At 39.8% G+C, this 24,559-nt stretch overlaps 2 protein-coding genes across 7 annotated transcripts in view; one reads left to right on the top strand and one right to left on the bottom strand.

Moving 5' to 3' along the window:
- The window catches only part of CP (ceruloplasmin), a 66,334-nt gene extending 62,321 nt beyond the window's left edge, over positions 1-4,013 (top strand). For all 3 annotated transcript variants that reach the window (XM_055320943.1, XM_055320944.1, XM_055320945.1), the window contains one exon: positions 3,560-4,013. The gene's annotated coding sequence lies outside the window, so the exon portion shown is untranslated. The remainder of the gene's footprint in view (positions 1-3,559) is intronic.
- HPS3 (HPS3 biogenesis of lysosomal organelles complex 2 subunit 1) overlaps positions 1-24,559 on the bottom strand; it is a 43,520-nt gene that overhangs the window by 6,748 nt on the left and 12,213 nt on the right. For 3 of the 4 annotated variants that reach the window (XR_008663902.1, XR_008663903.1, XM_055320948.1), the window contains exons 5-14: positions 23,829-24,021; positions 18,981-19,062; positions 16,121-16,275; positions 10,746-10,854; positions 8,316-8,497; positions 6,872-7,052; positions 5,751-5,984; positions 4,090-4,275; positions 3,557-3,745; positions 2,217-2,324 (exon numbers count right to left, since the gene is read on the bottom strand). Coding sequence is in view for 2 of the 4 variants with exons in the window: in XM_055320948.1 (XP_055176923.1) it covers positions 2,217-2,324; positions 3,557-3,745; positions 4,090-4,275; positions 5,751-5,984; positions 6,872-7,052; positions 8,316-8,497; positions 10,746-10,854; positions 16,121-16,275; positions 18,981-19,062; positions 23,829-24,021 (1,619 nt within the window). In the remaining 2 variants the exon portion in view is untranslated. The remainder of the gene's footprint in view (positions 1-2,216; positions 2,325-3,556; positions 3,746-4,089; positions 4,276-5,750; positions 5,985-6,871; positions 7,053-8,315; positions 8,498-10,745; positions 10,855-16,120; positions 16,276-18,980; positions 19,063-23,828; positions 24,022-24,559) is intronic. The other variant, XM_055320949.1, reaches the window with a different exon arrangement.

Genomic DNA, 24,559 nt, shown 5'->3' with positions numbered 1-24,559 from the left:
GCTTGGTACAAAACTGATTACCCAGGAACTTTTACTTAGTTGTATCCATACCATCAAAAAGTTTAACAAAATAAGAAACACCAGAAAACACATATATCATTGAATTAAAAGTGGTCCAAAGGTTACTACTACTCTTGAAAATACTGTTAATGTTGTCTGCTTCTTAGCAGAGTGCTTCTTTTGTTTCCAGTATTGAAAATGGACTCCTTTCCACACCCAACACATACACTATTCATTTCCTTCTCTGATCTAGATCCCTCATCCTCAGCCAACGATGCAGGGCTAGAACCCACACTCTGTCTTCTCTACCTACACAATCTAAGGAGTGGTGATTGGCAAGGAAGGGGGACAGGAGACCAGGACAATTATGACAAAAGGCAGGGCATTTACTAGTTACTGTGTCTTTCCAAATAGCAGCTTTTTGACATGTAGATAATTTATAGATTCTTTTAAGTTTGGCACAAATACACTATTACAGTGATTGAGGACAAGAGACAGACACTCATCAAATCTGCGTGGTGATGGTGGGATGCGGGAGATAGAAGAATCATACAATTTTGGAAACGTTCTCCAGGTGATTCTGAACCTCCTATTCCTCTAGGTGAAAACAAATGAGATCTTTTTGTTCCTTGATGGTTATTTTTTACTTAATGATTAAGACTAATCAACCCACAGAGGATCTAGAAAGAGATACAATTAGGACAATAATTTCTTAAAGTATAGGTTGGTTACATTTCTATCTTTTAACAGCAAAGATTCCTAGAAGAATGCATTCTTTTTAACTACTTTAAAATGAACTTTTAAAGATCACCAATTACACTTTTTCAAGTAGTGATTATAAATATGCTTAGAAGCTTTATCAGGTGAGATTTAACAGGACTTGTTACAATTATGATCTTAAATATTTAATACACATAATCTGGGAGGGCAAGGCCCTGCCTGGCTCATCCAGTGCCACAGAACACATTCACAGCACACGTTTGAGGAATATTTGCTGAATGAATGTATCTGAGGCTAAGCCCTATGGAACCTCTGTACCATAAGGGTACTAGAATATACGGACCAACAAGAATTTTCTCTGGCAATATTTTATGAAACTCCATTTCTGGAGACAACTCAGGCCTGTCCTGTCTAAAGGCTGAGTCTAAGCAATATGGGCTCTTGAGCTGCTCTCCCTGACCTCATCCCCAACTTGACATTTTTGGTTTCTATAAACAGTAACCACACTTATACCAGTTCCCAGTGTAAATCAGAGGTTGCAAACTCAAAAACCTAAAGAGGCCAAAGCAGATAATGAAAATGAGTGAGGGCAACTGGGTACAAGAAACATGGACACCAGACATCGTGTCTGGACCAGGAAGACCGAGAGATAAGAACTGTGGCAGACAGGACAACCAGAGCACTGACCAGAGGGGAGCCACTAGTTCTCTCCAACTCTCAGGTCTCAGAGGCAGTGAAAGCCCAGGGTTACCAGTTCTGCTGAATTTTTCAAGAAAAACTTGAAAATCAGAATTCTTCATTTGAAATTTCAATTTTATTATATATTGGTACTACATTGGATAGACCAGACAAAGCAGGTGTGGGGGTTATATACTCAGTCCCTGGGCCACTGAACTACATTAAATAAAATCATACACATATCTAGCCCACCTTGTCCACCAAGTCAGAGAAGGACTTTATTTCTCATTTGTGGTCAAGACACTGTCACAGTCAGAAATCCTGCAGGATGATCTACATTTTCTGATATTTATTTATTTTTTTAAAACTCCTCCTCAAGGAGCCAGATAAACTGGCTACTTTAACCTTTCTATTAGACAGTGGTGGTGGGCTTGGGCTGGAGGCCTAACATGTATGAGTACTAAACAAACAAACAAATGCCATCAATAAAAACACCGCTAAATATTTGCCATACTTTCATTTCACAAAGTGTTTCCAAGCACATCGAAAATGAGGCAAGACAGTCATGAGACCTGGTGAACTCACTCTCTACAGGCAACAGAACCAGCCTTGGGAAGCTGCCAGCCCTACTCTCAGCAGTTTCAGGCTGAAGCAGGAATGTCCTCCAGAGCTCCTGAGTATGCCCAACTACGGATTTTGTCCCCCATTCTCAAAAAAATATATACCCTCTAGATTAACAGGACACCCAAGGTCTTGCCAGGTTTAAATCTGACACTATATTGAACGCATATTCGTAACAAAGAGACATTTTTATTTACCTGTAATTTTGAAAGGTCTTCTCTGTAACTTTTATCCACTAATGAATCAGATGATATTAAGACACTAACCCATGGATAGATTAAGCCATAATGACTACAGGCATTTATCTAAAATGTAAAAGAAATTTATCATAAGCAAAACACAACAAAACAAGATTCTCTTCGCCCATTTCACAAAGAGGAGGCAATTGCTAATCTTCCACCATGTCACAGAGTAAGGTATACACTTTTCTGGGAACAGGAAAAAAAATATTTTAGAAAATATTCCCCTGGAAAAGTCTCGGCCTTGCTGCTTGTCACTGAATAAAACTGCACCAAAAATGGAAAAGGAAAAAAAAAAAAACCTGCACTAAATATTTCCTTATATATTTTTAAATTTTTTATTTCTTTTTTATAAAGATTTCATTAATTTATTTCAGAGAGCAGGTGCCCATGTGCACATGAGTGGCAGGGAAGGGCAGAGGGAGAGGGAGAAGCAGACTCTTGGCTGAGGGTGGAACCCAATGTGGGGCTCTATCCTAGGACCCTGCGATCATGACCTGAGCTGAAGTCAGACACTTAACCAACTGAGCCACCCAGACACCCCAAGATCTCCTTATATTTTAAATTTTCAAATATTCCTAAGCAATAGGAATTTCTAGCAAAAAAAAAAAAAAAAAAAGCCAAATCTGCTTTTAAGCTAATTTTACTCAAAAAAAGTTAAGAGTAATATTAGATTTTTTTTTATTTCTACTATTTTCCTTGTTAGGCAAAATCTCTTCCATAAGTTTGCAAGATACTTCTCATAAAGGCCCCTTATTTAAGAAGTAGGTAACTTTTCCAGTGAACACACATTAGGTACAACAAAAAGGAGTAGAGGGGGAAGGGGACAGGAAGTGGTAAAGAGTTGTTAGGGCTCCTGCAAGGGCTACAGAACAGCTCTTCTGTGTGCAACTGACAGGAAATGAGTCCAGGAAAGGAAGTCTCTCTCCCACAAGCCTTCTGAAGTTCTTCTCCCACCATGAAGGTCTGCAAATGGGTCTTTTCTGTGTTCCACTTTGTAGCTATCCCCTGAGGGAGTACAGATGTGTTTTTGGGAAAGCTCCTCCCCTTTGCTTTGTCTACTGCGTTACCAATGTAAGTAAGTAATCTAAGAGCAGCAGGGGGCATTCTTTACAAAACAAAATTATTTAACATGCAAGGAATTTACTCATGGACGAGTTTTAAGTGTATCTTTAATTCCTGTCTATAAGATATCTGGTAATATAAATGAGGTCTGCTACTAAACCATTATAAATAAGAAGGTAAAGTATTGTAATGTGTAACGTATAAGTTTAATTTAACTTATTCTATTTTCTCACCAGATCCTCTGATGTTCGCAATGGTATGGTGTCAGGGGGCTGCCTCTTGGATAATCTCCAGATGTACTGTGATGTGAGCTTGAAAAAGAGTTCCTGGAGAACCACATCTGGGAGACCTGCTACAAGCTGAGCTTCCCAAAGGTCTACCAAGAGCTGAGGAATTATATCTTCATCCTTGCCACAAAGCACCTTGAAAACAATGGAACAACCCCCCATATCCCAGATAAATATAGTATTGATCAAGTTACACCTAGTCTGAATAGCACTCCATCGTGTGGGCAATGCACTTAATAATTTATCATTAGCATTAATGACAAGGGGAAAGTAGATTCAGATATTTGAACAGAAAATAGATTCTTGATGACATAAATGGAATTTTCTAGATACATTCTTTTAATCTGTACTTTTATAAATTTGTTATGGGTAAGTCTTTTTTTAATAAACAAATGAAAACTCAGTCTCTTGTTCTGCTTCTGGTCCCCCACCAATTTTATCGGCCTATCCAGAACCATTACATTTTGAAAATGACAAACCTTAAAAAAGGAATCTGCTTCTTCAATTCCAATTTTGTTGTTCTTCTGTAAACCCAGAACTGCAGCCACAAGCAGTCCAGGCTGAGTGTCCTTCAAGTGCGCTGCAAGCTCAGTTGGAACAATCTGTCCCTTTCTCTGGTGCATCAGTAGCCGAGGTTCCAGAATAAAGCCACATACCAACTTCTTCTTCAGATAAACAAGATATTTAGGATCAAAATGTGCATTGCAGTCATCTTGAAAATATATGCCACTGCGCTCAAGGTTCATGGTTAAGCTATTAATATTTCAATGTCAACTTTTTCTTTAACTACAAAGCTCTTGCTTTAAGGACATCGCTGTTAACTGTCTTTGAAGAAGTTATTAATATTTAAGCATCAGGATATCCTATTTTTTTTAATTTTTTTTAAAATTTTTATTTATTTATGATAGTCACAGAGAGAGAGAGAGAGAGAGAGAGAGAGGCAGAGACATAGGCAGAGGGAGAAGCAGGCTCCATGCACCGGGAGCCCGACGTGGGATTCGATCCCGGGTCTCCAGGATGGCGCCCTGGGCCAAAGGCAGGTGCCAAACCACTGCGCCACCCCGGGATCCCAGGATATCCTATTTTTATAGAGAGCCTTATATTTAAGTCTAGCTGTTTAAAAATAATATACCTTAAGAATATAAAAAGAATATATCCTAAGAAAATTTATCTTTCTAAAATTGTACTCTTCAAAAGGAAGAGCACACCTCAATGTTGACTTGCTCTCTTCAGCATAACAAAACATGTCATTTGCACAATGATAAAGCACTTCTGCTTTCTTGTTTTAGAAACTAAAGTGATACTGTGGGCATTTGATCACAGGCAACAAAACAGCAGTATAGGAGCACAGGATCAAATGTCATATTACCCGCTCCAAATCCTGGCTCAAACACTCACCAGCTATGTGATTTTGGACAACTCATCTCATTTATCCTCTCTTTGTCTTAGTTCCCTCATCTGTATAGTAGGTATAATAATAGCTTCTAACTTAGAGCATTGTTGTAAGAATTAGGTAAGATAGCATATGCAAGAGGGTCAGAATAGACCTAGGAAGTAATAAGTGCTCAATTAACATTACCTTTTAATTTCTTCCCTTAATGTTTAACATCTTTGGCACATGGCCCTACATGGGCTCTCTTTGAAAGAAAAACTTCCTCTTCCTTTTCTTTAATATATCATTCAAATACAAATGTTCCATCACGTAATTTGTAATTTTCCCAAGTGCAGGCCATTTCCTCAACTATTAGACTCCTAAGGCTCATGGTTAACTCACTTGCTGTACTTGAATACACAACACTCTATTCTGTTTCAGTGCACATACCATATCCCTCATACTAGACTAGACTGTCCCTTAGGGCAGAGCCTGTATATTCTTTAGTACCAAGTACTGTGCTCTGAACCTAACGCAAAGTTGAAAGGTCTTTGGATACCCATTGCTCCCACTGATCATTCTTATTTCTTTTCCATTTACCAGATCCAAAGCCCAAGCACTCCCACTCTGGGTCACTTCTTTTCTAACATTAAGTCTATTTTCCTTTATGACTAAGAAAAAATGAACTAGGCAGAGGCCAGAAGGAAACACCTCAGGACTACCAGGTCCTGTTTCATCCTGCTGTTAATACCAAGCAGGGCACTGTACCTCTGGATGGCTTTTCATTTCATTTCTGTGCATGTCAAGATCTCCCATTTTCAGAGCCAGCGCTGCTTTGGTCAATGTCACTAAGATCGATGAAAACCCAGAAGTATCCAGCTTTCTTAGATAGCTCATGGCAGTTAGAGGATTAATATTCTTCATAGAAGGACTACAGAGAATATGGGGCAGTTGCTTTGGCTCAGCCACATGGAACATTTGAACGACTTTTGCTGCTAATTCCTTTGTGAACATAAATAAGAAATAAAAGGTCAGTTAACCAACAGAAAGCAACAAAGTCAGGGGAAAAAAAAAGTGATACAAAGCCAAGATATAAACTTCCAAATAAGATAAAATTATAACATTTGGATTAAAAAAAGACAGAGTTCATGGTGATAATGTGGGAGACCTGAGATGACCTGAAGTGATCTCTTTGCTGAGTTATAATGAAGAAAAAGCAGTGAAAATATGTACCAACTTGTGGCTAACATTTCTAATTTTAACAGGAGTTCAAAAGAAGAGAATAATTTGATTAAATTACACCTAAAAGTCCATTAAAAAATTACAGCTTATTATAAAATATACTTAATGAAGTAATTTATACAAAAAAGTTTCATTTCTCTCAAAACCTTAAAACATTTGGGTCTTACAACGTCCAGCTTTATCTATTTGCGCTCAGTTCTTTTTAAAAATACATAAGGGGCTAAGAATAAGCCTAAAGATCACTGGGCCAGGATTTAATAAGTGAAGGTTTGGACATTTGGGAGTTTGGGAGAACCAGGGTTGTACAAAGGGCTGTAGATAAGAAGGAAGGCAAGGCCCTGGGTGTGTGTCATTCTTCTAAAAATATACTCCTGTCACATTGGGCAGGTCACTCAACCACAATGGACTATGTTCCTCCATCTATATAATGAGAAAGTAGGAGATGGTGATTATAAGTTCTTTTCTAAGCTATAATTCTAGGTTTATTAATGAAGAAAAGGACACATTCATTGCCTTTTAGGAACAGGAAAAAATAATACCAAAGAACAATATTTGGAAACTGACTTCTAAACAGTACTACATAAAATAAATTGCTAAAATGAAAAGTTAGGAAAGTTATGTATAAGTAAATAGAAAACTATATTAACTTCACTTAATTCTTCATCCAGGTTTTCATAAAGTGAATGATTAATGTAAAAGATTAACCCCCTCTCGTATTTTTGCGATCCATCCTCTAGTACCCAGTCTGCTCGGGTTAGAACTTCAGCCATGGACAAACCAGACATCTTATAGTAGGGCAAGGCGAGGTGGGAATACTGGGTGTCAAGCCTAAAGGGAAGGAAGTAAAAAAAACCCTCAAATTTGACATTTTTAAGCCTGGATGTCTAACATTTGATAATAAAACAGATAATGTTTTCCAGACGACATAAATCTCAAAATACTCTTCTACTGCCATTAGCAGTTGGAACAAGTTCCCAAGTTTTATTCTATAAAGTCATTCTAATTACAGTTTCTTTTTGCCTGCTTATAATTAAAAATGGAAAAATAATTCATAAGGTACATTTCAGTATTTATAATGTGGCTCTAAAATAATGGTATTGAGGGCAGCCCCGGTGGCTCAGTGGTTTAGTGCTGCCTGCAGCCCAGGATGTGATCCTGGAGACCCTGGATCGAGTCCCACGTCAGGCTCCCTGCATGAAGCCTGCTTCTCCCTCTGCCTGTCTCTGCCTCTCTCTCCTCCCTGTGCATTCTCATGAATAAATAAATAAAATCTTAAAAAAAATTAAAATAAAATAAAATAATAGTATTGATAGGCACAAAAAGTCTGTTTTATTAATTTATAATCATTCCCATGGGTCAAGTAAGCCTCTGAAATAATCATATATAAAAAAATCTATAAAGATCATTCTCAAAAATGAAAACCACTATTCATCCCAGTCCTTTTCTGAAATCATAAAAGCACTAACTACTAAGATTAAAATCACAGGCCATCCAACCAATATCTTTCCCTTAAGGCTAACAGGCAAGGGATCCCTGGGTGGCGCAGCGGTTTAGCGCCTGCCTTTGGCCCCGGGCGCGATCCTGGAGACCCAGGATCAAATCCCACGTCAGGCTCCCAGTGCACAGAGCCTGCTTCTCCCTCTGCCTGTGCCTCTGCCTCTCTCTCTCTCTGTGTGACTATCATAAATAAATAAAAATTTAAAAAAAAAAAAGGCTAACAGGCAATAAACTAGTAATAACAGCTGTTTCCAGGATTTTCATGGTCATGAGCATGTCCAGAAGGCCTGAAAGAAACTTAATTCCTAAATTAAGTGGAGGGAGACTCATGAACTAGAGATTCATAGTTCATCTAATAAATTATAACTCCTTGAAGACAGGAAAAAGTCATGGTCATCTTTGTAACCCCAAAGCTTAGCATAGCACCTGGCAAACGGTATGTGCTCAACAAATGCTTGTGGAAAAAATATTGAATAAATGAGCCACCTCCCCTCATGGACTCCCCCATTTATCAGGTAGCTACACGGAAAAGCTAGTACGTACACCCAAAGGTCAAAATGGCTTCTTTAACGAATTTCCAAGAAGCAAACCAACCTGCTATAGCAGTCTCCAAGGTGCCCACAGCTTTCTTTAAATGCTTCCAAAAGCTCTGCTTTTTCTCCAGGTTCCAACTGACTGGCATCCATCAAAGCAGCCCTTACTAACAGATGAGCCTCACTAAGAAGGTGGATGCAGCTCTGGGTTTTTGCAGTCTTGTAGGTATTACTGTAGTCTACCTGAAACAAAAAAAAAAGGCCAATGGCTAATACCGCTGCAGAAAGACACTCAAAAGTTTCCTGGTTCTTAAGAGTATCTATATATTCTGTTAGTAAAGTTCATAGACACATTATAATCTAAAAATTAAAAAGTGGTTATTTAGCATCCTGATAGGGCCTACCTGAGGTGTTCTTTTCCCCTACAATCCAAGAGTCAGTTTAATATATGATTGTAAACATTCCCTTGTTAAACAGTGCTAATCACTAGAAAAGGTATAAATAACATTGTAACACTGTTAATTTAGCAATAATTTGGTCATAGGTCGATAAGGCTAACAAACATATATGAAGAAGTTAACTTTTTTAAGTTCTGTGATTTAAATCTTTCTTAAACTCAGACTGAGTATCCTTCCTCTACTGTAGTTTCAGGTGATAAATTAGGTGCTACTTGGTCTATTTCTGTAACCCACAGTGGACTTATTAAAATTATCACTAGCTAATCTAAGTCAATCAGTATTTTCAGATTCCAGCAAGCAAATCATCTAGACGAAGTCTTAAGACTTTCAATTAAGCAAGATTAAAAGGACAGGGCAAAGCTGATACAATTATCAGCATTAAAATGCCAGGGACAAATCAGGCGAAAGCTTGACCTGATGATCAAAATTAACGTCACCAGTGAGAGGCCCGGATCTCATGTGCTTCCTGATGTAACACCCTGAGAAAGGCATAATGTTACCTATGCAATATATTGGCTGAGAATGAGCATATGTAACCTGAATCTAAATAAGAAAAATAAACAAATAATAAAAAATTGTAAAAAGGTGGAGGGGCAAAAATTTATTTTAAAAAAATGTCTATTCCATAAAAAATAAAGGCTTTGAAATTATTCCAGATTAAAGGAGGCCAAAGAAACATGACAATTAAATGTACTACCTGATGTTAGACTGGCCCCTGTACTAAAGAAGGGAAATGCGGGCAGCCCTGGTGGCCTAGCAGTTTAGTGCCGCCTTCAGCCCAGGGTGTGATTCTGGAGTCCCAGGATCGAGTCCCACGTCAGGCTCCCTGCATGGAGCCTGCTTCTCCGTCTGCCTGTGTCTCTGCCTCTCTCTCTGCGTCTCTCATGAATAAATAAATAAAATCTTTTTTTTTTTTTTTATAAATAAAATCTTTAAAAAAAAAAAGGGAAATGCTGGTAGTTTGTTACTGAGTCAACTGACAAAACTGGAATGTGTGTCATGTTAAATGTATTAAGCATTTGATTGTTCTGCAATGATGTAAACAAATACCTGGATTCTTAGGAAACATATAATGAAGTATTTAGGGGCATTAGGCTCCAATGCATACAAATTACCTTCCAATGAACTGCGATGGAGGCCGGGGAGGGGGGATATGTGTGTGTGTTTAGAAAGTACAAGAGTACGGGCAGCCTGGGTGGCTCAGCGGTTTAGTGCCGCCTTCAGCCCAGGGTATGATCCTGGAGACCCAGGATTGAGTCACATGTCAGGCTCCCTGCATGGAGCCTGCTTCTCCCTCTGCCTGTGTCTCTACCTCTCTACCTCTCTCTCTCTCTCTCTCTCTCTCTCTCTCTCTCTCTCTCTCGGTCTCTCATGAGTAAATAAATAAAATCTTAAAAAAAAAAAAGCACAAGAGTACAAAAAGAAGCAAAAGGGGTAATATCTATGGGTCAATCTGTGTGTAGAATTTACAGGGCTTTATTTCTACTATTCATTTCCTTGCAACTTTTCTGTAAGTTTGAAATTATTTCAAAATAAAGAGTTAAAAAAAATTGCCAGTGATGAGTAGGCAGCCGTCACTCTTAAAAAAGGAAGAGGGGTGCCCCCTCTGGGCTGTACCCACAGGACAACACTGCAGGTCCACAGGGCCCTAAAATAATCTGCTAATATTTCAAAGAGTGAGACAGGGATAAATGATCTAAGATTTCTCTCAGCTCCATTTTCTGGTTCTCTTTGCTAGGGTTCAAAATAAAGGTCAAAGGCTATTTATGTTTAGACTGGTTAATCGATCCTCTTTGAAGGGTGAGTATAAATAAAGAAGTCTTATTTTAGTGAAGAGAATTTCTACTGGCTCCTCAAATGTCAGGAGCTGTGAAAACGAGAAGGTAACAGAAAGATATACACTCTACTGTGAGATAGAGCTTGCAAGCTGGTTGGCTGTGGCATTCTGAATGTGTGATAATTAAAATCAATCTCTGGTCATGAATTTCACTTCAAATTTCTACAAATAAGAGTTGGAAGTCAGAAAGGAGTACCATTTCTTTGTACAGTTGCACTGGTGAGATCGTATCCACAATATACAAATTCCACCCAGCCTCAGCTATAGGAGGTGTCTTAAGCTTAACACTGGTTCCTTTTCTAGAACTAAAAGGCAAAACAAAGAACAAGAATTGTAAGATATGACATGGCAATTAATAAATGGCAATTTTAAATGGTATTAGATACCTAAAAAGAACTATGCAATCATTTTCATTTAGTGTTTTCTTCAGTGATTAGCTGTACACTCGATTTTTCTGTAGGACATTAATTAGTTCACAATGCTATATAGGCTTACAGCATTTAATATTCTACAGCTCTCATTTACTGATAAATTAATTGCTTCCAATTTACTCCACAAGAATTCTTAAATGGGCAAAATGCTCAAAGAACAGGCAAGACCCTTCAAAAGGAAGAGGGACTTGGCTGAGAAAGTGCCTGTGCCCAGTATCTTTCTTGCAGATGGCCTTTATGAGTCCAGCATGCCTCATGCCACCTATCTAAGCAGAAGCTCCAGCAGAATAATGGGCAAAACACTCAGGGCTGCTGGGAAAATGCAGAAGACACATATAACCATGGGTCTGCTTAAAGTACTATGTTATCTCTTGCTTTCACTATGTGATACATTTTCTTTAGTATACAATCTTTCTAAAATGTAGACCTCTGACCAAAGAAACCTTTGAATAAGTTAGAGTTTTAAAAAATCATTTAAAAATAGAAAGTTTAAAAATGTCAAATGTGCAAGATTGAAAATTGTTCTTCCTCTTGCCAGAAAGCTTTTAGAGTCAGTCAGTCTCAGACCATTCTGTGCACACTGAGTGTGCACTCCGAGTGACCAGTTAGACCAGTTACCCAAATCAACCTCTGATTATTCCTGTTGGGGGCACAAAGCACAGACACAAAAAATTTGAAAAAGCGAAAACAAGTTAAAAATAAAAACTAATGCTTGACTAGAAATACAGCTCTTCTTTGACTCATGATTAAGCCACATCCCAGTAAACCTACAAAAAACTGAAAATATCATAAATTGAATACACCTAACCTCCTGAACATCAGAACTTAGCCTAGCCTACCTTAAACTTGCTCAGAACATATACATTAGCAATCACCTAACACAAAGCCTATTTTATAATAAAGTATTGAATATCTTATGTAATTTATTGAATACTGTACTGAAAGTGAAAAATAGAATGGTTGTATGGGTACAAAATGGATGTAAGTATATTGGTTGTTCACCCTTGTGATCATATGGCTGCCTGGGAGCTCCTGCTGCTGCTGCCACTGTGTAGCATCACAAAAGAATATCGTACCACATGTTGCCAGGAAAAGATCCAAATTCAAAATCCAAAGTATAGTTTCTTTTGATTGGGTATTGCCTTCAACACCATCATAGTCGAAAATTCGTAAATCAAACTATCATAAGTATGGGGCCATCTGTACACTATCTGCTTCTCTTCCCCCAGACAGATTTCTTTCCTAATTAAATTATTCATAGGAGAACATAAAAATCATCATCTAATTTCTACCATTAAAGTTCACAGAACAGAAAATGTTGAACAGAGGCATAACTAGTCTGAAACTAAGCATTCTATTCCAAAACTGTAAAAGCAGAAAACCTAAGAGTCAACCAGAGATTAGTGTTACCAAAATGCAATTTTATCTTAAGGTAGATCATACATACCTATTCTCCTGAATGTGCTTTAAGATAAGAAATGCATTATTAATTTCTTTTGAGTTGAAATACTAGAAAATAAAACTTGGATAAAAATATAACCCCTGGGGGGAGGAAATGTAACCACTGAAAGGTCAAAGAAAAAAAGTAGTAAAGAGCCTTGTAATTTGGATTAGCATTAGAGGCTCTGTCTTTCTTATTAATTACACCGAAGAGCATGTTCTGGGGCGCCTGGGTGGCTCAATGGGTTAAACATCTGCCTTTGGCTCAGGTCATGATCTTAGGGTCCTATGATCAAGCCTCTTATTGGGCTCTCTGCTGAGTGGGGAGTCTGTTTCTCCTTCTTCCTCTGTGTGCTCTCTTGCTCTTTCTCTATCTCTCTCAAATAAATATAGTTTTTTTTTTTAAAAAAAAAGAGCATGTCTTTGAACTTATCTAAAATGCCACAGGTTTTGAGAGGGAGAGGCAAGATGGCGGAAGAGCAGGGTCCCCAAATCACCTGTCCCCACCAAATTACCTAGATAACCTTCAAACCATCCTGAAAATTTACGAATTCGGCCTGAGATGTAAAGAGAGACCAGCTGGAACGCTACAGTGAGAAGAGTTCGCGCTTCTATCAAGGTAGGAAGACGGGGAAAGAGAAATAAAGGAACAAAAGGCCTCCGAGGGGGAGGGGCCCCGCGAGGAGCCGGGCTAGGGCCGGGGCGAGTGTCCCCAGGACAGGAGAGCCCCGTCCCGGAGGAGCAGGAGCTGCACCAACCTTCCCGGGCGGAAAGGGGCTCGCAGGGAGTTGGAGCAGGACCCAGGAGGGCGGGGATGCCCTCGGGCTCCCTGGGTCACTAACAGACACCTGCGAGCGCAGGAGAGTGCTCCGAGCTCCCTAAGGGCTGCAGCGCGCACGGCGGGGCCGGAGCAGCTCGGAGGGGCTCGGGCGGCGGCTCCGCGGAGGGGGCTGCGGGGCGGCAGCGCGAATCCACCAGCGCAGGCCCCGGAGCACAGGGCGCCGGGACACAGCCCAGGATCCGGCCTCCCCCGGGACAGGCAGAGGCCGGGAGGGCCCGAGACAGCGAGGACGCTCCTGCCCCGAGCTGAGCACATCAGCGGCCCTGCCCCGGAGCCTCCAGGCCCTGCAGACGGAGAGCCGAGAGGCCTGAGCCCCGTAGTTCCTGCGGAGGCTGAATCCAGGCTTCCAGAGTTGCCATAGCAACTGCGACTGTTCCTCCTGGGGCCTGACGGGGTAAACAACCCCCGCTGAGCCCTGCAGCAGGCAGGGGCAGAGCAGCTCCCCCAAGTGCTAACACCTGAAAATCAGCACAGCAGGCCCCTCCCCCAGAAGACCAGCTAGAGGGACCAGTGATACTCCCCCGTGTTCCAATACAACTAGTTTTTGGCCACTCTGCACTGAGCAAAATGACTAGAAGGAAAACCTCACTTCAAAAGAAAGAATCAGAAACAGCCCTCTTTCCCACAGAGTTACAAAATCTGGATTACACTTCAATGTCAGAAAGCCAATTCAGAAGCACTATTATACAGCTACTGGTGGCTCTAGAAAAAAGCATTAAGGCCTCACGAGACTTCATGACTGCAGAATTTAGATCCAATCAGGCAGAAATTAAAAATCAATTGAATGAGATGCAATCCAAACTAGAAGTCCTAACGACGAGGGTTAACGAGGTGGAAGAACGAGTGAGTGACATAGAAGACAAGTTAATGGCAAAGAGGGAAACTGAGGAAAAAAGAGACAATCAATTAAGGGACCATGAAGACAGATTAAGGCAAATAAATGACACTCTAAGGAAGAAAAACCTACGTTTAATTGGGGTTCCCAAGGGCGCCGAAAGGGACAGAGGGCCAGAATATGTATTTGAACAAATCCTAGCTGAAAACTTTCCCAATCTGGGAAGGGAAACAGGCATTCAGATCCAGGAAATAGAGAGATCCCCCTCTAAAATCAATAAAAACCGTTCAACACCTCGACATCTAATAGTGAAGCTTGCAAATTCCAAAGATAAAGAGAAGATCCTTAAAGCAGCAAGAGACAAGAAGTCCCTGACTTTCATGGGGAGGAATATTAGGGTAACAGCAGACCTCTCCACAGAGACCTGGCAGGCCAGAAAGGGCTGGCAGGATGTATTCAGGGTCCTAAATGAGAAGAACATGCAACCAAGAATACTTTATCCAGCAAGGCTCTCATTCAAAATGGAAGGAGAGATAAAGAGCTTCCAAGACAGGCAGGAACTGAAAGAATATGTGACCTCCAAACCAGCTCTGCAAGAAATTTTAAGGGGGACTCTTAAAACTCCCCTTTAAGAAGAAGTTCAAGTAACTCTGAACGTGAATGGGCTTAATGACCCCATCAAAAGGCGCAGAGTTTCAGACTGGATAAAAAAAACAGGACCCATCTATTTGCTGTCTACAAGAGACTCATTTTAGACAGAAGGACACCTACAACCTGAAAATAAAAGGTTGGAGAACCATTTACCATTCAAATGGTTCTCAAAATATACCCTAAAAACTACAGAACACTTCTGAAAGAAATTGAGGAAGACACAAAGAGATGGAAAAATATTCCATGCTCATGGATTGGCAGAATTAATATTGTGAAAATGTCAATGTTACCCAGGGCAATTTACACGTATAATGCAATCCCTCTCAAAATACCATGGACTTTATTCAGAGACTTAGAACAAATTATTTTAAGATTTGTGTGGAATCAGAAAAGACCCCAAACAGCCAGGGGAATTTTAAAAAAAAGAAAACCATATCTGGGGGCATCACAATGCCAGATTTCAGGTTGTACTACAAAGCTGTGTTCATCAAGACAGTGTGGTACTGGCACAAAAACAGACACATAGATCAATGGAACAGAACAGAGAACCCAGAAGTGGACCCTGAACTTTATGCTCAACTAATATACGATAAAGGAGGAAAGACGATCCACTGGAAGAAAGACAGTCTCTTCAATAAATGGTGCTGGGAAAATTGGACATCCACATGCAGAAGAATGAACCTGGACCACTCTCTTGCACCATACACAAAGATAAACTCAAAATAGATGAAAGATCTAAATGTGAGACAAGATTCCATCAAAATCCCAGAGAAGAACTTAGGCAACACCCTTTTTGAACTTGGCCACAGTAACCGGAGAAGGACAAACAGTGTATGTTCTCATTCATTTGGGGAATATGAATAATAGCGAAAGGGAATATAAGGGAAGGGAGAAGAAATGTGTGAGAAATATCAGAAAGGGAGACAGAACATAAAGACTTCTAACTCTGGGAAATGAACTAGGGGTGGTGGAGGGGGAGGAGGGTGGGGGGTGGGGGTGAATGGGTGACGGGCACTGAGGGGTACACTTGACGGGATGAGCACTGGGTGTTATTCTGTATGTTGGTAAATTGAACACCAATAAAAATTAATTTATAAAAGAAAATAAATAAATAAAATAAAATGCCACAGGTTTTTATTGGAACTATTTTATAATTCCTTTTCTTCTAAAATTCCAAGATTAATATAAAGAATATTATAGAGATCATTGGAACCTTCTTTTCCTTCTCTGGGGAAAAGAATACATAGACAAACCATCTAATCATTCAAAGTTTTGATTTTAAAAAAGATAAAGTAGGACACACACAAAATATGCCAGTAACAATTGATTCCAGAAACTTTGGCAGGAATGTGGGGAAGTGTGGGGATGCTTACAGAAGCCTCTTGGATGATTCTCTTCTCTCTGGAATGGTCTCAGGGTCTGCCTTGGTCAAAAGTACGAGGTGGTTTTTAAAGTGACAGATGGCTTTCAAACCTATGAAAAGCTGTATTCTTAGAGCACAGACATCCATATTGACAGGTGGGCAAGCCTAGTAAAGGAAAAATCAAATTTAACCAAGGAATAAAGGCACATGAACTTTAATCTTCAAAAATCAGTCTGTTTATTTGATAAAATCCTGCTCCCCATCTCGGCCCCGTTCCAAAGAAACCATCTAAATTCCTATTCTTATCAGAGCAGGAGGTTATCCTGTCTAAAGTTATGTAAACAACTACTTATTATATATGTGCCTGCCAAAGAGCTACTCAGTATTTACTGAGTGAGTGCAGACAGCAGGTACCCTTGAGCCCTTGACAGCTGTGGGAACCCCTGTCTGGCTTAGAGAGTAGCTCTAGGAGTACAGCTATGGGCTGGTAACCTGCACCTAGAGAAATCCCCACTAACAGTGGGCTGGTTCAGGGATATGCCCCAAAGTAGTTTCTAGGAAAACTCAGACAATATAAAAGATCATTCTACTGCACAGAGAGAACATAAATGGTTTCTTAATGGATGGGTGTGCAGAGGAGAAATGCTTACATGTTCAGAAGGACCTTGACTGTTAGCTCCTTAGGTGCGAACATTGCCTGGAATGGATGACACACAGTGGGTGTGTCAGGTAAACAGAACAAAATCCTGGACCAGGAAAGAGGCTCCTGTCCCTGTAAGGGAGCACTAACTCAAGCAGAATGGATAAGCTAATAGAAGAGCCATTTCTGGAAGCTCACAAAATGACCTGCCAGGCCTGTGCCCTTTCTTCCATTAACAATATTTTGGTTCTGAGGTCATCTTCATTGTCCCTTTGTACAAAGCGATTGGGGAAACACCTCCATCTACTTTTTCATTCCTAAGAATAGATAAGATGGCCTTAGCTAGTGCTGAGGAGCCAGAGTCTCAGAGGAAAAGGAGATAAGATGTACACTTTGGATCAAATTCTGAGATTGTGAAATTTTTCTCAGACACCATAGCTTCCAAAGTCTGAGTGAGCAAGAGGGCTAGATATGTGCTGGTTCAACTGGTACCTAGAATTTAAAAATGGCAGAGTCACAGGAAACAGGGAGCCATGAGGTATGACTATTACTGTCCTTCCCTCTGCCACTTTCAAGAGGACTGGCCTCAAGGACAGCATCCCCCACCAGCTAACTGCCCATCTCACTGCCTTTCTCTCTTCCTTGTTCCTTCTCTCTGGTTTTAGGAGACTCTGAGAAGATCTGCAACATGATTTCATTTCAAATGTAGATTGATCCTACCTCGATCTACTATGTACCCCTCACTCCAGCATCACCACCTATGTAAGCCTACGTCTTTCTGGTTTGAAAAACAAAAAATAAAAAGGCAAAGCAAAGTGTGGAGAGAAGAGAGGGACAAAGAATCTGTTGGCTTTCCATCTTTACTAGGGAAATAACCCTTATTTCTAAAATATACTCTTGAAAAGGCTATGTGTGTATCCTAAACACAGACAGAAAGGCATGGGAAAGCTGTAATTCAGATTTCTTAAGAGGTCAAACATAGGCAGTATGCCTCATCAGTAACAGAAAGCTATAGGCAAGCCATGCCATGAAAGAGTTACTGAAGAGAACTCAGATCACATAAAACGCTATCGTATGTCACAATTGGGGTGGTGGTGATAGTGGAAGAGGACCTTGGATACATTAAGCACTACAAAGTGCTGGCTTGTTAACATAACCATCAGTACTGAACACTTATTTTTCTAGGAAAAGGTGTTCTAGGTACCAGATATACATAAACTAACTTATTAAAATATAGGCCATCATAATTTGGTAGTTTCCTGCAGCATGTAACTTTATAACACACATCTAGTCAAGTAGTTTATACCCGAGAAGTGGAATAGCATATGATGACTATCACACAAAGGATCAGTCTATTTCTGAGAACAGAAATTCAAGGTCAGAAAATAAAGAATTTCATCATAAAGCTGCCTATGGTTATTCTGTGGTCAAATGCTTTTCAGAGAGGGACAGACACCTGGATGGCTCAGTGGTTGAGCATCTGCCTTTGGCTCAGGTCCTGATCCCGAGATCCGGGATCGAGTCCGCATGGGCTCCTTGCAGGGAGCCCGCTTCTCCCTCTGCCTGTGTGTCTCTGCCTCTCTTCTCTCTTTCTGTGTCTCTCATGAATAAATAAATAAAATCTTAAAAAAAAAAAAAAAAGCTTTTCAGAGAATAAGCATATTACTTCTCACTGAAAATAAGATTCATAATCTAGCACATCCATTAACTCTTAGATTAAGACTACAGAAATGCATTATAGGCGTATCTGTTAACAGTATGAATAAATAATTTTAATGCATTTGTGGTCTTGAACACACTGATTTCTGTACTGCTTTGTTAATAGCTATATACAACTGCCATCAGTATTTCCATTAAAAAAGAATAAAATTGCAGTATTCTATATTTGTAAAATACTCTGATGTTACACTACACATATTCTCCACCAAATTTTACACTTGATCTTAGCCAAAAGGCCGAGAAGCGATCTCCACCAAATTTTAAAAACTATGCACTCTACCTAAATTCTGAGTGAAATATCTTCAAAGTAATCTTAACAATTGTCGTTTAAACCATGAATCATAAAATGCTTACAACTTTATGTCCAAAAGTTCTATTTTGATAGACAAGATATTAAGACCTTTAATCTTTAATATTCACCAACTTAGACCCAAGAGCAAATTTTCAAGCATTCACATATTCCTTTTTGATCTTAAGATTTTGTCATCATCATAAATAAACCAGTTCTAACCTTCAGGGTGGTGTCCACATATGGGTCTTCCTCACGAGCTGCCGCTGCACTGCACCGCACTGTGAAACACTGTAGGTTGTTGCTAAGGAAGAGGACAGATAGAGATGAGCAAAGCAGAGGACAATAACCAACATGGCCATAGCTGGGAGGATTTCACAGAGGCAAACGGAGCAATGGTGGGGGTGAGGGAAGACACAACTATTTGCCACAGGTTGATGATTAGTCTACTTCCTAACAAAGAGAGCACTTCAGAAACTCTGTGGAGTGTTTTTAAAAATATACGACTGGAAAAAAATATATATACAACTGGTCCCCACCCTACTCCTACTGAATCATAATCTCTAAGGGCTGAATCTGGATATGTATATTTCTACAAAGCGCCATGTGTGGCTCTGTTGTACACTTCTAGTTAAGAACCATGGATCTGGAGGGTTGGGGCATGGGGTGACTGGGTGACGGGCACTTGATGGGATGAGCACTGGGTGTTATATGTTGACAAACTGAATCTAAATTTTTTAAAAATCTCATTTTACAGACAAAATGATGTCTGTAGGATCTGCTCAAGGTACAAAGAGGAAAGAATCAAAGCCAAGATTAGAACCCAAGTTTCCTGATTACTACCTCAATCTCATTCATCTCAGGATGAAATTGAGCCTGGATTAAGCTGGATAACACACTTAGACTATGCAAGCACATATCCAATGGTAGAATTGAAAACCACAGGCCATCTGAAAAAATTTTGAGAATTATCTACCCCAGAAGCTTGTTTTAAAGATGAGGGCATGGAAGTCTTATGACTGGTTCAAGACATCTCTGGAGAATGGAGCCAAATAAGATCCCAGATCTCCTTATTCTTCACACTCCTCTAGCCTTTCCATAGCCTCAGGCTGCTTTGAACTGTAAAATGACCTAAAGAACCCACAGTCAGTACACTAGTGACTAGTGGATAAATCAACACTCCAACACTGACATTAAAAACAGTTAACTTAGAAATTGCTACAAAACCCATCTTGCAGTGGGTTCACAGGAATAATTTTTATTTTTTTCCCATAGGAATAATTTTTTAAAAACAAATTTTAAAAGTAGGAGAACTAAAAATGAACTATGTTGAAATAAAGCAAACCTAGCACTGATCTTATAATAGAAGAAATACTTCTTGGGGTGCCTGAGTGGCTCAGTCAGTTAAGCATCTGCCTTCAGCTCAGGTCATGATCCCAGGGTCCTGGGATGGAGCCCCATGTCACGCTCCCTGCCCAGCAGTAAGTCTGCTTCTTCCTCTCCCTCTGCCCCTTCCCCTGCTCATGTATTCTGTCTCAAATAAATAAAATCTTTTTTAAAAAATAGAAGAAATACTTCTTTATAAGGAAGGCATTCTGACATTTTCACAGTTGGGAGATTTTGTACTATGGAAGTAAGAAGTATCACTTAGGGCATTTTCCCCCTGTTTTGGGGAGAGACAAATGGCAGCTTCAGCCCACTGCCATCTCTATTTCCAAATGTTCTAGGACATGACATCTGGAGTCATAACAATCACTGGAATAGTAGCACCACCACTTAGAAATCTAGAATAGAGAGTTAGCACCAGGAAGTAAAATGAGTAAAAGGGACTCTGAGATAGTGAGAAGCAAAAAAGCATGTCAGGTGGGGTCAGAATGACAAGTAAAAGTAGCTATGGCTATAAAAGTAAATGACCGTTAGGTTCCAGAGATAAAAAGGCTGGTCCTCTGACTCACCTCCACCTGCAATAATCCAGCTATTGGCTATTGCTGGAATACTAAGCAGCATTATAAGAGAAAAATGAACTGAACTGAAATGTGTTGTCATGGAAAGATGTCCAGGATGTGCTGCTAAGTGAAGCAGCAAGTTGCTGAATGGTGGATATATGATCTACTTCTACAAAAAAAAAAAAAAAAAAAAAAAAAAAAAAAATCATAAGTAGTAAATGTACTGTTTTTTAAAAAGTTGAACGAATATAGACTAATTTTTTTTAAGATTTTATTTATTTATTTGAGAGAGAGATAATGAGTGAGAGAGCACAAGCAGGGGGAGTGGCAGAAGAAGAGGGAGAAACAGACTCTCTGCTGAGTGGGGAGCCCAATGTGGGGCTTGATCCCAGGACCCTGGGGTCATGACCTGAGCCAAAGGCAGACATTAATATATACCAATTGTTGACATGGTTGACTCTGAGGACTAGGATTATTTCCCATTTATGTGTTTCTAAAAGGATGATATTTACATGATTCTATGTTGTTCTTAGAGTCTTAACAAAGTTTTTTCTGTTGCTTTTTTTTTTTAAACATACTAATCTTCGAGAAACTTTTCTTTTTTTTCTTAAGATTTTATTTATTTAACAGAGAGAGAGAGAGAGAGAGAGAGCAAGCACAAGCAGGAGGAGCAGCAGGCAGAGGGGGAGGGAGTCTTCCCTGCTGAGTAGAGACCCTGACGGGAGCTTGATCTCAGGACCCAGGGATCATGACTTGAACCAACTGAGCCATCCAGAAGTCCCTAAAGAAACATTTCGAGACAAACTTATGGGTCAAGATATTTCTAAAATATGTATTTATCGGGTAAAATAATATGTAAAAATAAGTTTAACAAAATAGGATTGTAAAAATAGGGGTGAGGATCCTTATTAAGAATCTGAATTTACATATAACAACGGCTATTCTAATGTCTACTGCTTCCACAGTCAAGCTAATGGTGTCAGAGTGTATTTTAGTGCTGATATTAAGAAAAGCTTCAATAATTTCTTACCCGGAGACAGGCAAAACCCATGCATTTTTAAATCCCCATAACCATATTTTTAGGACTCTACATTCCAAACCAATTCATGACTTACATTTAAGAGAGATGGGGCAATATATTTAGGAAATCAAATCACTAAATTCTCAGTATCCTTTATGCAATAGATAGAGAAAAGATTAATATTTTGGGACAGTAATTAATATTTTATTCTTTCTTTCTTCCTCTAGTTTTTCCTTGGCTTCTAAGATGCTATAGTTCCATGGGTTCTTTTGCGTCCTTGAAAATCCTTCTGTTCCTTCCCTCCCTTCCTAAACACAACCTTCAGCAGAGTTTAGTTTTCCAACTACTTTCCTCTGCTACATAGTCTTGGAGCCATGATCGCTACTATGACAGTCAGCACTTTTTTGCTGGTAATAAAACGTCTACATTTTCCCTTTCTTTTCTAATCCCCAGTTCTGTGTCCAAAAGCCTATCTTACATTTCCCCTTGATATTCCCTAAGTGCCTCAAACTCAAATGCCTAAACCAAACTTCTTTTGCCCCACACTTCACCAGCCTCTATTCTTTCATAAAAGCAGTCTCAACATTCCAGTGGGGTTTTCCAGGCCTCCTCCATTCCCACCATCCCATCAGACACTACTAAGTCTTGTCATTCTCTGCTGAAGCCTCTCCCATCCATTCTTCCTCATCCTCTCACTGCTACAGCTCATTATCCTTCCCTGAACCAATTTACTCATGTTCAATCCATCCTGCATGACAGCCACCACTAATTTTCCTAAAGCAATGCTTTTACTACACCACTTTATTGATCAAAACCTTTAAAAGTCATTAATTTTCAAAGCCCTGAGCTCTCTCTTCAAGCATTACTTGCACTACTTCTCTGCATTCCAGCTGTTTCATATGAAGTTAAAGAACATCACTGTGTGCAAAAGATTGGAAATTACAGACTAGCTATTTTCACAATGTTCACCTAGGAGACATACAGTAGGATTTCTCCTTATACCAGACAACGGGAGGAAAGGGCAGCAACCATGCTATGAGTGAGTAGCAGAATCTCCAGGGGAGTTCAATGTAGTCTGAATACACTGTAGCACCTGCTGTAGCTTCTATCATCCAGTTGAAAAAAGTTAAAAATCATTGTCGTATGCAATTAATTATTAGATGCTTCTCCAAAACTAGACATAGACTTTGTTCCTAATCTTCCCTATATCTATAATGCTCTTCTCTTCTAATCTACTTCTGTAGATTCTAACTTGCTTTTCTCACTTCAAGCACAAAAAACTTCCTGAATGACTCAGACAAAAGTGATTTCCCTCCTCGCAGTTCATACACCACTTTCACAAAGTCGTATTTTTCACAAATCCCCTAGTGTTTGTGGCCCATGTATGTGTCTCTGGCCTTCTTTCATGCTGTTGCTTTAGAAAGCAGATGGTGTACCTTATTCACAGTTGCTTGGCCAGAAGGCCCAGTGTAGTGGCTTGTACCTAATCTATTCTCAAAAAAAACAGGAAATAGAACCAGAAGCATCGGTTACTGTTAAGATAAAAGGAAATGAGATCAAAATTCTGCTCAGGAACCCAGGTTACATGCCAGCATATTAAGATAAGGCAACTCAAAAGGCATCTGCCACCAATTAGCCGCATGACCTCACCAATCTCAACCTCTGGATTATTTCCCCATTTGTACTAGTCAGAGGTTAGAATCAGATAGTCTTTCTGGCTCCTTCACAGATCTAAACCATTATGAAATAACTCAACTCATAAAGAAAGGATAGGACAGAAAAGAAAAAAAAAAAGGAAATCCAGAGGTGTCCTGACTGGCCCCACTGACTTATCATTAAAATTCCTTATGAACATTTTTCCTCATTAATAACTGTATTTACAGAGGCCCCTATTCAATCTAAGGAAAAAAAAAAGGCAAAACCATAATCTATATCTTTGATATTGAAAAGGTAGATATGGGCCATCAAAAGACAAATATACATTATTAATTTATAATGCTATATGCTGGTTCACGCAATTCTCATTTAAGATTTCGGAAGCACCCCCAAGAATTTACAGAAGAAAAAGTGACTTAAAGGCAAGCAAGTAACACTGTAACATACCTTGCGATGACATGCAAAAATTGTGGTGTGAGCACCGCCTGCTGAGACTTCTCAGGATACTGGTAAACTGACATTAATTCAACAGATTTGACAACCATGTAGAGATAGCCCACATGAGGTAATGAGAAAAAACAGAAGAGACTCAGTAACTCTTTTTCCTGAGACAAATTTTTTCTACCAGAAGTAAGAGAACCTGCATGAAAAAAAATGGGGGGAAACCCATGAAACTAGTAAATAAAAGAAATTGGTATCTTAACTTTTCCAAGCAAAAAAGTCTATCAGTGGATAACCAAAGAGTTGCTTAGGAAAAGCTGCTCTTCATAGAAGAATAACAGTAAAAAATGAAAAGGGAGGGGCACCTGGGTGGCTCAGTCGGTTAACTATCTGCCTTTGGCTCAGGTCATGATTTCAGGGTCCTGGGATTGAGCCCCACATTGGGTTCCCTGCTCAGTGGGGAGCCTGCTTCTCCCTCTCCATCTGCCTCTCCCCCAGCTCATGCTGTCTCTCTTCCTCAAATCAATAAAAATCTTAAAAAAAAAATAATGAGAAGGGACTGATACAATTAAAATATCACCATTTTGGGATCCCTGGGTGGCGCAGTGGTTTAGCACCGGTCTTTGGCCCAGGGCGCGATCCTGGAGACCCGGGATCGAATCCCACGTCAGGCTCCCGGTGCATGGAGCCTGCTTCTCCCTCTGCCTGTGTCTCTGCCTCTCTCTCTCTCTCTGTGA

The sequence above is a fragment of the Nyctereutes procyonoides genome, unplaced genomic scaffold (assembly GCF_905146905.1).
Source record: "Nyctereutes procyonoides isolate TBG_1078 unplaced genomic scaffold, NYPRO_anot_genome, whole genome shotgun sequence".
Classification (NCBI taxonomy): domain Eukaryota; kingdom Metazoa; phylum Chordata; class Mammalia; order Carnivora; family Canidae; genus Nyctereutes; species Nyctereutes procyonoides.
Note: the sequence above shows the minus strand (reverse complement) of the source record. Positions and strands in the feature narration are given on the sequence as shown.